Source organism: Cotesia glomerata, linkage group LG9 (genome assembly GCF_020080835.1).
Source record: "Cotesia glomerata isolate CgM1 linkage group LG9, MPM_Cglom_v2.3, whole genome shotgun sequence".
NCBI classification, from domain to species: domain Eukaryota; kingdom Metazoa; phylum Arthropoda; class Insecta; order Hymenoptera; family Braconidae; genus Cotesia; species Cotesia glomerata.
In genome coordinates, this window is record NC_058166.1 from 19,246,775 (window position 1) to 19,261,078 (window position 14,304).

The following is a 14,304-nucleotide window of genomic DNA, read 5'->3' on the forward strand; positions in this document are numbered from 1 at the left end:
CTATTGACATTTTTGAAGATATAAGCTTATTTCGATGGTACGCTCATCGAGACCTTTCATTTGAGTACCCACATCGATTTTTCATATATTTTATATATTTATATATATTACATATATGTATGTATGAAAAATATATAAAAAATACATGTGGGTATTCAAATGAAAGCTCTTGATGAGTGTAACATCGGAATGAGCTTATATCTTTAAAAATTTTAATAATTAAGAAATGACCTTGTATCTCGTGAACTATTGACATTTTTAAAGATATAAGCTCATCTCGATGTTACACTCATCGAGACCTTTCATTTGAGTACCCACATCAATTTTTCATATATTTTATATATTTATATATATTACATATATGTATGTATGAAAAATATATAAAAAATGCATGTGGGTACTTAAATGAAAGGTCTTGATGAGTGTAACATCGGGATGAGCTTATATTTTTAAAATTGTCAATAATTAAGAAATGACCTTGTATCTCGTGAACTATTAACATTTTTAAAGATATAAGCTCATTTTGATGTTACACTCATCGAGACCTTTCATTTAAGTACCTACATCAATTTTTCATATATTTATATATATTTATATATATGTATATATGATCAATATATTAAAATGCATGTGGGTACTCAAATGAAAGCTCTTGAAGAGTGTAGCATCGGAATGAGCTTATATCTTTAAAAACGTCAATATTTAAGAAAGTACAGTGCAATTTAACAAAAGTCATTATTTAATAAAGCAAAATTTTAATTGTAGTCATTTCGGATTACGAACCTGAGTTTCGGCTAAAACCAAACTGCGTCCAGGCATCCCGCCGACTTTTTCGGGCATCCAAGTCCCGACTATAATCGGCCTGAGAGTCTCGTGGTCATGCTCCATGCAGGGCTCTCGGAAAGTTCCGTTACTGACAAACAGCCCCATTGACAGTCCGGGGAATCCTGGGAATCCTTGAGGGTAAAATAATTATTAATTGTATTTATTTTTTATATAGATTAATGAATCTATGAAGTTGGGACAATTGTTTGGTCGATTGATATAAAAGCAAAATGCTTACCAACAGCTGGAATGGGTGGCAGATTTGATTTATGGGATTTCCGTTCCTGAGGCAAAGTCATTACGACCGGTGGTAATACAACTATTTGATTCCACGGCACAAATACCGTCCTGGTGAGTGGATCAAAGGGGTTGCGCTGGAACTGAAGTGTCACTGCTCCTCCACCATTCACGAGAATGTCGAACCTGATTACGAGATACCAATGAAATGTTTGTAAATGAATCATCAATCATTATTTGCTTCGATTGCTACGGTCTCTCTTCCGTCACGCGTGCTCGCTACCATGTCTAATGATGTTTAGTGTCTCGAGTTTACAGCTCGGCAATCGAATGCCCTGAATATCTTCACTCTATTACTGTTTGTAATTAACAATCGCTATTTTAATTGATTTATTTGTCTTCAAAGGATTTTAATTTATTTTTTTTTTTCTTTATATTGGAATAAATAGTTTTAATTTTAATTTTTTTTATAATTTCTTCAATTAAATTTCGATAAAATTGAATAATTAACTAATTTTTTAAAATGAAATGTAAAATTAATCTTTTAAGTAAGAATTAAAATGAAAATATAATTAATTATCTTGATCTATTCTCTCTTTACAGACGAGAGTTATCATAACCAAATTCTCGTTAATTTGAGTGAATGAGTTTCTGTTGATAATTCATGATATTAAATCGACAAGAGGATTTGTCCGTCTATAACACAGAAAGGCTAATCCCTATAATACCCGTAGGTACGACGGAATAATTAGCAAGCTTTCAGCAGTATTGAATTTAGCTTTGACGTCTCCTTTTTACTTCCTGCTTACTGCCTGGCTAGTAATTAAATAGCAATACCAATCCCAATGGTAATAGTAACAGCAATATCAATAATTACAAGGAAACCGCCGCTAAATGTCTGTTGTTTTAATTAAAAATTAAATAATTTATACATCATTAATAGAATAAGATAAATTTTGTTTCCTGGATAGTCATGTGATAAAATCGGATTTTTTAGTGAAATTTAGAGTCATTGCAAAGGTCTTGTCCTATTTCTAGATACATAGTTAAGAAATGACCTTTTATCTTGTGAAATATTGACATTTTAAAAGATATAAGCTCATCCCGATGTTACACTCATCGAGACCTTTCATTTGAGTACCCACATTAATTTTTCATATATTTTATATATTTATATATTTTACAAATACCATATATATAAAATATATAAAAATTGCCATGTGGGTACTCTAATGAAAGGTCTCGATTAGTGTAACATCATGGTGAGCTTATATCTTTAAAAATGTCAATAATTAAGAAATGACCCTGTATCTTGAGAACTATTGACATTTTTAAAGATATAAGCTCAATCTGATGTTACACTCATGGAGACCTTTCATTAGAGTACCCACATCACTTTTTCATATATTTCATATATTTATATATATTATATACATGTATATATGAAAAATATATCAAAAATGCATGTGGGTACTCAAATGAAAGTTCTTGATGAGTGTAACATCGGGATGAGATTATATCTTTAAAAATGTCAATAATTAAGAAATGACCCTGTATTTTGAGAACTATTGACATTTTTAAAGATATAAGACTCAATCTGATGTTACACTCATGGAGACCTTTCATTAGAGTACCCACATCACTTTTTCATATATTTCATATATTTATATATATAATATATATGTATATATGAAAAATATATCAAAAATGCATGTGGGTACTCAAATGAAAGCTCTTGATGAGTGTAACATCAAGATGAGCTTATATCTTTAAAAACGTCAATATTTAAGAAAGTACAGTGCAATTTAACAAAATTATTTAATAAAGCAAAATTTTAATTTTTTATAGTTCATAAATCACAGCAGTCACATAGTGACTGCAAAGTTGTTAGTTTATTTAATAAAATAAAAATCTCACCATCCGCCTGCTCTTGTCAGTGTAAATCCAAATCGTGATGTCCTGTCGACTGATACACGTATTCCGACTATTCCAAGTCCTTGTTCCGTAACAACTTGGCCCCGCATCACTGCGACTCGACTGTGACAAATGTCAAATATACTACGTGCTTCTAATTTATAATATTATTATGTGTAATGCATGTTTTATAGTCATGTATAATGCCGTTTTTTGACAATGATATTATTCACGAGACAGCTGATTTGTTCTATGCATACATACATTAATAAAAAAATAATTTCAAAGCTAAAAAAATATTTATAGTTCCAACTGGACGAGTTGTTCCTGATATATATCGATCGAGAATTGGCAATTGATGATATGACCGCTGTCATCAATTATTATCGAGGATTGAAGCTAAACTAGCGCACTGCGCTAAAATCCATCCATCCAATTATTCTATATCATCCGATGCAGAGTACCTATCTAGCTATGTATATATAGACGAATCAGCTTTCCCGATCAACGATTCTATGCGATTTAATATTCTCACTTTGCTTGCTTTGGATACTAACAGAGAATGCGCACCAGATCGATAAGCGCTCTGCCAACAAACTCGCTCTCCCATTCCCATCCAATTCTATCCTATATTACTCTATATATATTGCATTGTATCGCATTTATATATATATATAAATATATGAAACAGAATGTGGGAATGCTCGACCGGGCCGAATTTTGAAGCGACGAGCGGAACAAATAGATTTTACAACTGGACAATGAAAGTTTCCTTGTTACTGATACATATTTATTTAAATTTTAATATTTTATTTTTAAACCTCATATATTTATGAAAATAAAGTTAGCCGGCATCTAAAAAATTTTTATTAAAAAATTATTACAAAAAAATAAAAAAAAATTTTTCTCATTTGTTAAAAACTTCAAAATCTATAAGTGCAATTTTTTAAAAATATTTTTTAGTTATAAATTAATAAATTAAGCAAAATAATAAAATCGAAAATGTAGGCTCACTTTATTATTATAAATTAAAAATTTTTATTAATTGAATTAGCAATAAAAAAATATTTTTAAAAAATTGCATGTATAGTTTTTCAAATTTTTAACACGTAGAATTTTTTTTTTCAATTTTTTTGTAATTATTTTATTAATAAAAAAAATTCTGAAAATTGTCAGCAGTCTTTTAATTTTATTTTCGTAGTTAGCCGACATTTCAGAATTTTTAGAAATTTTTTATTGAAAAAAAATTTCAATTAAAAAATTAAAAAAAAAATTTCACATGTAAAAAACTTGAAAAACTATAAGTGCAATTTTTAATAAATTATTTTTTAGTTGTAATTTAATTAATTAAAAAAAAAATGAAAAATTTTTAGACGTCTGCTAACTTTAGTCTCATAGTTAGCCGACATTTCAGAATTTTTAGAAATTTTTTATTGAAAAAATTTCAATTAAAAAATTAAAAAAAAAATTTCACATGTAAAAAATTTGAAAAACTATAAGTGCAATTTTTTAGAAATGTCTTTTTAATTGTAATTTAATTAATAAAAAAAAATAAAAAATTTTTAGACATCTGCTAACTTTACTGTCATATATATTTTGTAAATTTTGTGACTTTAAGGAAAATAATTAAATATTTATCCTTAAAAATAAGCTTGAGAATATTAAACCGTTTGGAATTGTAAAAATATTCCATGTAACATAGAGTTGATTAAGTCAAATGACATTGCATGCATATATTGGGTAAATATATATATAATACGTATAAATGTATGTGTAAATTTAAAAATGTAGATTATATATATAAAAAAAGGGATTGCGTTAAAATGTTAAATTGTAAAGCTTTAAATTATTTAAGCAATCGTGTGCTGAATGATAAAAAGGCGATAATAATAATAATCATAATAATAGTAGTTATAATAATAATAATAATGGTAATAATAAGTTATGATTGCGTTGTAAAGTTTGATATGATATGCAAGAAAAAATGGTGAGTATATTTTTAGTGCACGGGATATTATAACAAATGTTACAACGAATTATACCCCGAGCTCGTGGAATATTATTTCGTTGCATACATAACAAGCTATACAAACATGATGCATATTTTGATAATAAAAATATATAGATTTATATTTACGTATATATTTTTATCGTTTTGTTGTGTGTGAAATTACTATGTAATGTATTATAATGTTAAATAAATATTTAAGTTCCTAATGAACTTGCGAACATGGGAGAGTCAGCTTGGAGGATCGCACTCCCTGGTTCATCTTTGGTACTCTCCCAAATAATTTTTTTTTAAATTACTCGACTGTATTTTTTATTTATAAGAATTTAAAAAAAGTAAACTGTAATAAATAATAGTCGATTTATAATAAGTATTGATCAAAAATTACCATTTCAAACAGTAAAATCGTGATTTTAATAATCACTATGTAATATTTATCATTTAAATGCTACAATTTTTTCTTTACATAGAAGAAAATACTATTTCAAACAGTAATATTTGCTATGTGAATATCTAAAATGTTTAAGTATAATAATTAAGAATTTAGACTGATATTTATCATTTCGTACCTAAATAATGATCTTATGATATATAAAAAGTATAAAATACAGTTACTAAATTTCTAATACAAGCAACGTCAATATTTACAAAGTAAAATGGTAAATTTTAAACGCAACGCTAAAAATCATGACACCAAAGATGAAAATAAAGTTAGCCGACATCTAAAAAATTTATATTATTTTTTTTATTTAAAAATTATTACAAAAAGAATAATTTTTTCATTTGTTAAAAACTTCAAAAACTTCAAGTGCAATTTTTAAAAAATATTTTTTAGTTATAAATTAATAAATTAAGCAAAATAAAAAAATCAAAAATGTCGGCTAACTTTATTATTATACACTAAAGTTAGCAGACGTCTAAAAATTTTTTTATTTATTTTTATTAATTAAATTACAACTAAAAAGATATTTATAAAAAATTGCACTTATAGTTTTTTGAGTTTTTTACATGTGAAATTTTTTTTTTAATTGTTTAATTGAAATTTTTTCAATAAAAAAATTTCTAAAAATTTTTTAATCTCGACTAACTTTATTTTCATTAAAAATCAAACTATAATTATTGACTTGCTTGGACTGGTAAAATATATATTTTAATCGTAGAATTTTTACTATTTCAAATGCTAAATTCTTCTAGAGTTTCCCCTTCTTCTCATAGTATAAACTATGTATTGAAACGGCAATTTTTACTGTTTGAAACTGTAATTTTTTAAGATAGAATCGTTATTTACAACTAATCACTTATTTTCGTTATTAAATATTATAAATTGTAGCTTTTACACTTTTAAGATTAAATTCTGTAATATTTATATTTTTTTCACATGAAAATTAAGTTAGCTGACATTTAAAAATTTTTAGAGTTTTTTTTTTGTTAAAGAAATTATTACAAAATAATAAAAAAAATTTCCATTTGTAAAAAACTTGAAAAACTGTAAGTACAATTTTTTTTAGTTCTAATTTAATAATTAAAAAAATCAAAAAATTAAAAACGCCGGCTAACTTTAGTGTTATTTTTGCCACCCCGATGTCAGCTTTACTGTTTGAAACTATAAAAATAAATCGGAACCCGAGTGAATTTTACAGTTTACTTAATTAAAAGAAAAAAATTTTTTTTTTCGATTAAATATTTAAATAATTTAATTTTAAAAATTGACTTTATTTTTGGAGAAAAAAATACGGTCGAGCAAATAAAGGTTAAAAATGATAAATTTAAAACCACTTGAAGTCGTTGCAGCTTGCAGGGTGCCGATCTTGAGGACCAACACAGTCCAGGGTGGTGCTGATCCTCCAAGTACGAGCACAGCAAGGCGGCAGGCACTGTTGTAAACTACTTAATAATTATTATTTCAAACCATAACAAATGTTAATTATAAATTAAATAAACTAAATATAATTATTATTAATTAAAAAACACATTGAGATAAGTACAGACACCAACCTATAATAATAATAATAATAATAATAATAATAATAATAAGTAATAAGTAATGTAACGAAAATAAAAAAACTAAACATAATAAATAAATAAATAACGAGCGGTGTCTCTCGCGCATGTATGACTCTAAAGTCGGCAATTGTATATTTATTTATTTATAAAACACCGAATTATTATCAATTATTTATTATATAATTAATTAGATTAGAAAATACATATATATTTAAAAAGATCCCGGAGTAATCGAGGCACATCGGCAATTGCATTTATTGCCGACATTATCGCGTGCACATGCCTCATTTTATTTATTTTTATTTTTATTCCGCGGTCATTTCATCGAAATTATTTAATTATTATCGAGTGAAATGACCCGTTTTTTTTTAAGACGTAAAAAATTTAACAAAATTAAAAAAAAAAAATTTCTAATTTTTATTTCAAATATTAAAAGTATGTTTCTTTGGAGCACGAACAAATTTAAGGGAATTTAATAATATATTGTTGTCTTTTTTGTAGGTTTGGACGGAAATAGACAATGGATAGACAGACACAAGGTTGTGGTTTGTTGGGTCTGACTGGACGGGGTTATTTGTGTGGTACACTGTAGACAGTACAGACTTAGACAAAGGAAGGATTATGATTGGAGGTATGTATTTATTAATTAATTAATATTAATTTTAATAGTTAAACTAGTTATTAATTGGAAGAATTTTTAGGTATTGTTATAAAACATTTATTAAACATTTAAAAGCCGAATTAATTTTGGTCACCCGAGTGTGCTGTTATTTTGTTGTTGTGTGTTGAAATTATTCAATAAGTCAACAAATTTAATATAATTTAAATAAAATTAACAAAATTAGAGTTTAACGAAATGGTGTAGCGCGCAATTAACCAGCGGTAATATAATATATATAATTATTTATATATCTATATGTAATTTTAATTACATATATTTATATATACGTGTGTGTGTGTACAAAATGCTAAAAGGACGTTCACTAGACAAGGTTCGACAAGGATACAATGAGTACAAGCCTCGCAACACAAAAAACAACACAAGACTCAGGAAAAAATTCTTTTTTTTCATTTTTATTTTAAATTTGTATTTTTTTTTTTAGATTTAATTTTTCAAGTTAAAAAAACATGTACAAGTCTATTTTAAATGGGACTAAAACGTACTAGGACAAGACATACATAACATAAAATTATAGTTTTAAAGAACAATCTGACAACATCACAGATATTTAGACATAGAGACTGCTCGTATGAATTTTGGTCATTATACTCCGATTATTATTATTTTATTTTATTTATAGTACGTGGAAATTTTTTTATAAAAGCGACCACACGAAAAGAACAAGATGACACTGGATATCATCCCAGATTATACTCAGTGATATCTGGATTATACTCATTGTAATCTGGATTATACTCATTGTTATCTGGATTATACTAGCTACTATCTGCAATTTTTTTTCACTTAATACAATCTGGGATGATATTAAATGAAAAAAAATTTTAGATAGTAGCTAAATAAATCCAGATTATACTGTGTGATATCTGGATTATACTCAGTGATATCTGGATTATACTCAGTGATATCTGTGGTGAAAAAAAATTTCAGATAGTAGTTAAAAAAATCCAGATTATACTCAGTGATATCTGGATTATATTCATTGTAATTTGGATTATACTGAATATAATCCTGGATTATACTGAGTATAATACTGGATTATACTAGCTACTATCTGAAAATTTTTTTTTACTCAATATAATCTGGGATGATATCCAGTGTGATCTTGTTCTTTCCGTACCGAGGAGGCGAAAAATATTCCAAAGGATGAATTTTAAAAATAATGATTAAAAAATTGGATTGACACCGGAGTATAATGCCCGTGAAAAGAAGAGCCAAAAAAAAGTGAAACAAGCTTAGTACAAAACAATGAGACCGATAATAAATTCGAGCAAAAAATAAATGAATAAAAATTTATATTTAAAATAAATTAAATATAAATAATGGACTGAGAACCGAAGAATAAACGAGCAGAACAAATAGACATTTATAAAAATGATTATGATGATGATGATAATAAAAAAGTGTAACATAAAATAATAATGTTTAAAAAAGAGACAGGCCAAGAGAGTATGGAGCTATGAAAACATGTATATTTATTATAAATTATAATATATATATTTATGAATATGTTTGTTGGTAACGAGCGGGATGCATAAATGACTGGACATATGAACGTTTGGTTTGCATTTGTTGTTAGCGAGAGCTGAGCTGCAACTTACCCCGGTGTAAAGGAACTCCAGAACGCACTACGTGTGGGAAAACCAACGAGAAGAAAGGGCGTTACAGTTACCACGGTCACAGAACACCCATTTGCGCGGGTAATAACGATGCTCGTACGCAACATTGCACCCCGAGAACAAAATTCGCAACACGGTTTTTTTTTAATTTAATTTATTTATTTATTAATTAATTAATTAATGAACAAAACCGTTGACGCGTGCGATCGAGAAAGCTTACTCCATAAATTATCCTCTATTGTTTGTTTGTTTAATTATTTAGTAATTTAAATTTAAATTAAGCTTTCTCGAACTCTTCTATTCCATTCATTCATCCTTCTGTTCATTCGCTCGCTCATTTTCACATTTTTATATAAATAAAACCTTTCTTTCACTTACTATCTCGTTGTTGCAATGTTCTGTACGTTATTTAAAGACACAATAGACGTAGACATACTAATCAAGCGTACTTTGTCATACATACTATTGTATTCTTCAATCATTCATATTTATATCATTCGCTCATTTTCATACTGACAAAAATTAAGTTGATAAATTTAATTTAAACTTAATAATTTTTATTGATTAAAAAAATTTATTAAATTTTATTCTTTAAAAAAATTTATTAAATTTTATTCTTTAAAAAAATTTATAAAAATTAAAATACTTAATTTTTATCAGTAATTACACTCAATACAACAAATATTGGTACTTTAATGACAGACACAAGTTTGTCAAACGAAAAAAAAGGGATTAAAAAAATAAAAGTAAAATTAAAATAAAAAAAGTATAATTTATAATTATTTTTCGTAGGTAAAATTCAACTGTTTGTGTTAACAATTTCCTCCAAGAGGTTGTTTGTATTGGCTCGAATACGAAAACAAAAAAAGCTAAATAAAATAACAGCGTTGCGTAGCGTTACTCTGTTGGTAGAAGAGAACCTCGGAGAGTGATTATCGATCGCAGCAATACTAGTACTAGTATATGGTGTATATGGAGCTACTCCCATGTGTGTCTGACAAAACTTTATCTTTTCTACTCTTCTACACTCGACTCTAAAATCGATTACACGGCCTACTGTGCTCCTTCCAAAGGTTGTTACTACTTTGTTGATGTTGCCGTACTTTATATACAATTTAACATTATTTTTCTAACAGAATAGCGGATCTACGTTGCTTAGAAACTCCGGGAATATAACCGAACCGATTCGGCTCTATACTACCTGGAGCAGTATGTAGATCTCCACACACACAACACATACTTTACTTCTTGCTACATACTATACTAGAGGACGTCGCTCTTAAATTTACTCACAAGATCAACGTCTCCGAGTCACTTTACGTCAACAAGTGATTTATTTTCTCCCGCGACAATTTAAAAGTTCTATGCATCGGTAAGTGGCTTTCCAGGTATGTGTAAGTGCTTCACAATCAGTTAAATATTTTTTTGTAACTCGCGGTGATTTAAAAAAATTTTTTCACACTCATAGAAGGATTTGTTTATATTTAATAAGCTTTATTAACTTGATAAATGATTTTTTAACATAGGATTTAATGAATATTTATTGAATTAATAAATTATTTATTAACTGTTAATAAATATTTATTAATAGTCAATGAATATTTTTTAACTGTTAACAAATATTTATATAAAATAAAAAGCAAAAATAGCAATTTTTTTTGACAATTTTTATAACCCAATAGCTGGAATTCATGATAATAATTAAATTCATTAAATAAATTAACTGTTTTAATATTTAAAAATATCAAAGATAATTATTAGCTGTGATAGAATTCGCTATTTTACAATAAACGTTATTATAATGTGATATAATTAATGCAAATAATTTATAAAGATAATTTTTATTTATAAGCAATCTTTATATCATATGACATTGCAAGCCAAACAAATTCACTCAACAAAATATTTATTAATTGTTAATAAATATTTTTTAACTATTAATAAATACATATTAACTATTAATAAATGTACTTTCCTCCCAAATAAATATTTATTGAATATTAAAAAATATTTATTAAAATTTAATAAATCGAATAATTGTCTTCAAATAAATTCAATTATTAATATTTACTGAATCCTTCTATCAGTGTACACTGATAGAAGGATTTGTTTATATTTAATAAGCTTTATTAACTTGATAAGTGATTTTTTAACATAGGATTTAATGAATATTTATTGAATTAATAAATTATTTATTAAGTACAATTTATTAACTGTTAATAAATATTTATTAATGGTCAATGAATATTTTTTAACTGTTAACAAATATTTATTTATGATAAAAAGCAAAAATAGCAATTTTTTTTGACAATTTTTATAACCCAATAGCTGGAATTCATGATAATAATTAAATTCATTAAATAAATTAACTTTTTTAATATTTAAAAATATCAAAGATAATTATGAGCTGTGATAGAATTTGCTATTTTACTATAAACGTTATTATAATGTATTATAATTAATACAAATAATTTATAAAGATGATTTTATGATATCATATGACATTGCAAGATTGACAAATTCACTCAACAAAATATTTATTAACTTTTAATAAATATTTGTTAACTATTAATAAATATTTATTAACTATTAATAAATGTACTTTCCTCCCAAATAAATATTTTTTAAATTTTAAAAAAAGATTTAATAAATTAAATTATTAATAATTAAAAAATCCTTCTATCAGTGTATAATTATTAAAATTAAAATAATTAAACTCTGGAAACACATGTCGCTGATGTGTGACCTGAATTGACCTCGGCAAATCGATTTGACTAGACATCTACCGTGATCATGACGTATATTGATTGACAAATAGAAAATATCTCCTGTCTTCCGGCGACAGCAAGCAAATTGATTGATACCTGCGATATCTTTCGACTTAATTCCGTTCTATATTATTTTACATTATTATTCCGTACTCTACAATGTACAATATAAAATATAAAAAATAAATCTCCGTCGCAGTCGCCCTTACAAAAAAAAAAAAAGAAGAAAAAAATTTACAAAAAAAAAAAGTTTAATCCACTTGTAACTTGTGTCTGTCATCCGGTAATCCGGCATCCAGTCGATAAATTAATAGTTCTTTGTAATATTTATCAACTCAATGCTTGATTAATTACCATTTCCTTTCGGTTTGCCCGAGCCTAAGTGAATCATGGGCAATTTTTAATTAATAAAAGTGCACATTATCAAATAGCTTGCATTTATCCGATAAATCTTAAACTAGTCTTAGCAATTTAAAAACTTTAGCATTTAATAATAAATAACAAATAATAATTTTAAATCAAATGATAGAAAATTATAATAATGATATGACAAATAAATAATAAATTTAAATAATAATAATAACAATACGGAAAGGAGCTAATCAAGAAAAGGTACGCGAAAGCAAATGCTAGTCGTGAATATAAAAAATATTTTTTTTTTTTTTTTAAACTCTTATTTGTCTCATTATATTATTTATTAATTTATATGCGGACTGAGTCACAAACGGCTATTGGGTGAGTGATTTTGGTGATTTGGTTTAAGGTTTAAACACATAAGGTTAAAACACTAGACAATACACGATTCCCGAGGATACAAATTCAATAATACGCTGCGTCTTTGCAATAATTGCTTGTCAAGTAATTCTATTTTTTTTTTGTAAATTTAAAATTTAAAAAAATTTTAAATTTTTAATTAAAAAAAATTTTTAATTTTTAAAAATAATAAAAGCAAACAAATAGACTGTAAAAGCTCTAGAATGATTTATTTATCTATATTTATTTATTGAGAAGAAATAGAGTTACTTGAATGTATAGAGCAAGTATTGTCGAAGCGAGCGTGAATGGATTTGAAGTCCTAGGGAGGGAAAGGTGGCCAGGTTACAAACACTAGGATCGGATGGTTGGTTTATATGGTTCGAGTTTTAAAGGAGCTCCGACCGAAGTTGGAGTGAGCTTGTCACCACCCAACGCGGCAGACCTGAGGGTTTTCGACAAGATTCGACAGCGATTTAAAACGTACCATCCCGTGGGACACGTTGAATAAAACGGCTAGACGTCCTTGCTACTTGACCGTCCACGACAGAGTACTGACTACACATTTAACCTTTTTTTACGTCTGTCCTGTTACGTCCTGTCTTGGATTTTCTGTTACTGCTTCGAGAATTCCGACGTACTGTGTGTAAGAGTATTTTTATTTCCCGGCTTTTAGGACTCAACGCATTGCTCCCTTGACACTGCGAGGAATTTACGGATTTTCTGTCTTCCGAAGACTACTTTAAATGAAAGCTTTTATTGCATCCTGCTACTTTGTATTAAAATGTTTTTTTTTTTTTTTATTAAAAAATTACTTCGTAAATTTATTTATACTAAATCTATATTGTTAAGAGAATAAGAAAAATTTTGTTTCCGGGATAGGCACACGATAAAATCGGTTTTTTTTAGTGTCATTGCAAAGGTCTTGACTTGGGTTTGTGCCTTTTGTTTCATTTTATTCTCATTGATAGTCAATTTATTATAAGTATTTAGGCTGCATTTGAAAATGCTCCATCTCTAGATAATTAATAAATGTCCTTGTATCTTGTGAGCTATTGACATTTTTAAAGATATAAGTTCATCCCGATGTTACATTCATCGAGACCTTTCATTTGAGTACCCACATCAATTTTTCATATATTTCATATATTTATATATATATTATATATATATATATATATATATATATATATATATATATATGTATATATGAAAAATATGTAAAAAATTGATGTGGAGACTCAAATGAAAGGTCTCGATGAGTGTAACATCATTATGAGCTTATATCATTAAAAATGTCAATAATCAAGAAATGTCCTTGTATCTTGTAAACTATTGACATTTTTAAGGATATAAGCTCATCCTGATGTTACACGCTTCGAGACCTTTCATTTGAGTACCCACATGAATTTTTTATATATTTTATATATTTATGTATATAATATATATGTATATATGAAAAATATATAAAAAATTGATGTGGGTACTCAAATGAAA

General features: G+C 26.7%; 1 protein-coding gene across 4 annotated transcripts in view; it reads right to left on the reverse strand.

Annotated features, from left to right (window-relative positions):
* Window positions 1–14,304, reverse strand: part of LOC123271792 (teneurin-a) — a 397,455-nt gene that overhangs the window by 7,602 nt on the left and 375,549 nt on the right. For 3 of the 4 annotated variants that reach the window (XM_044738203.1, XM_044738205.1, XM_044738206.1), the window contains 4 exons: window positions 9,269–9,295; window positions 2,980–3,099; window positions 1,064–1,248; window positions 784–956 (listed from right to left, as the gene is read on the reverse strand). In XM_044738203.1, coding sequence (XP_044594138.1) covers window positions 784–956; window positions 1,064–1,248; window positions 2,980–3,099; window positions 9,269–9,295 — 505 coding nt within the window. The remainder of the gene's footprint in view (window positions 1–783; window positions 957–1,063; window positions 1,249–2,979; window positions 3,100–9,268; window positions 9,296–14,304) is intronic. The other variant, XM_044738204.1, reaches the window with a different exon arrangement.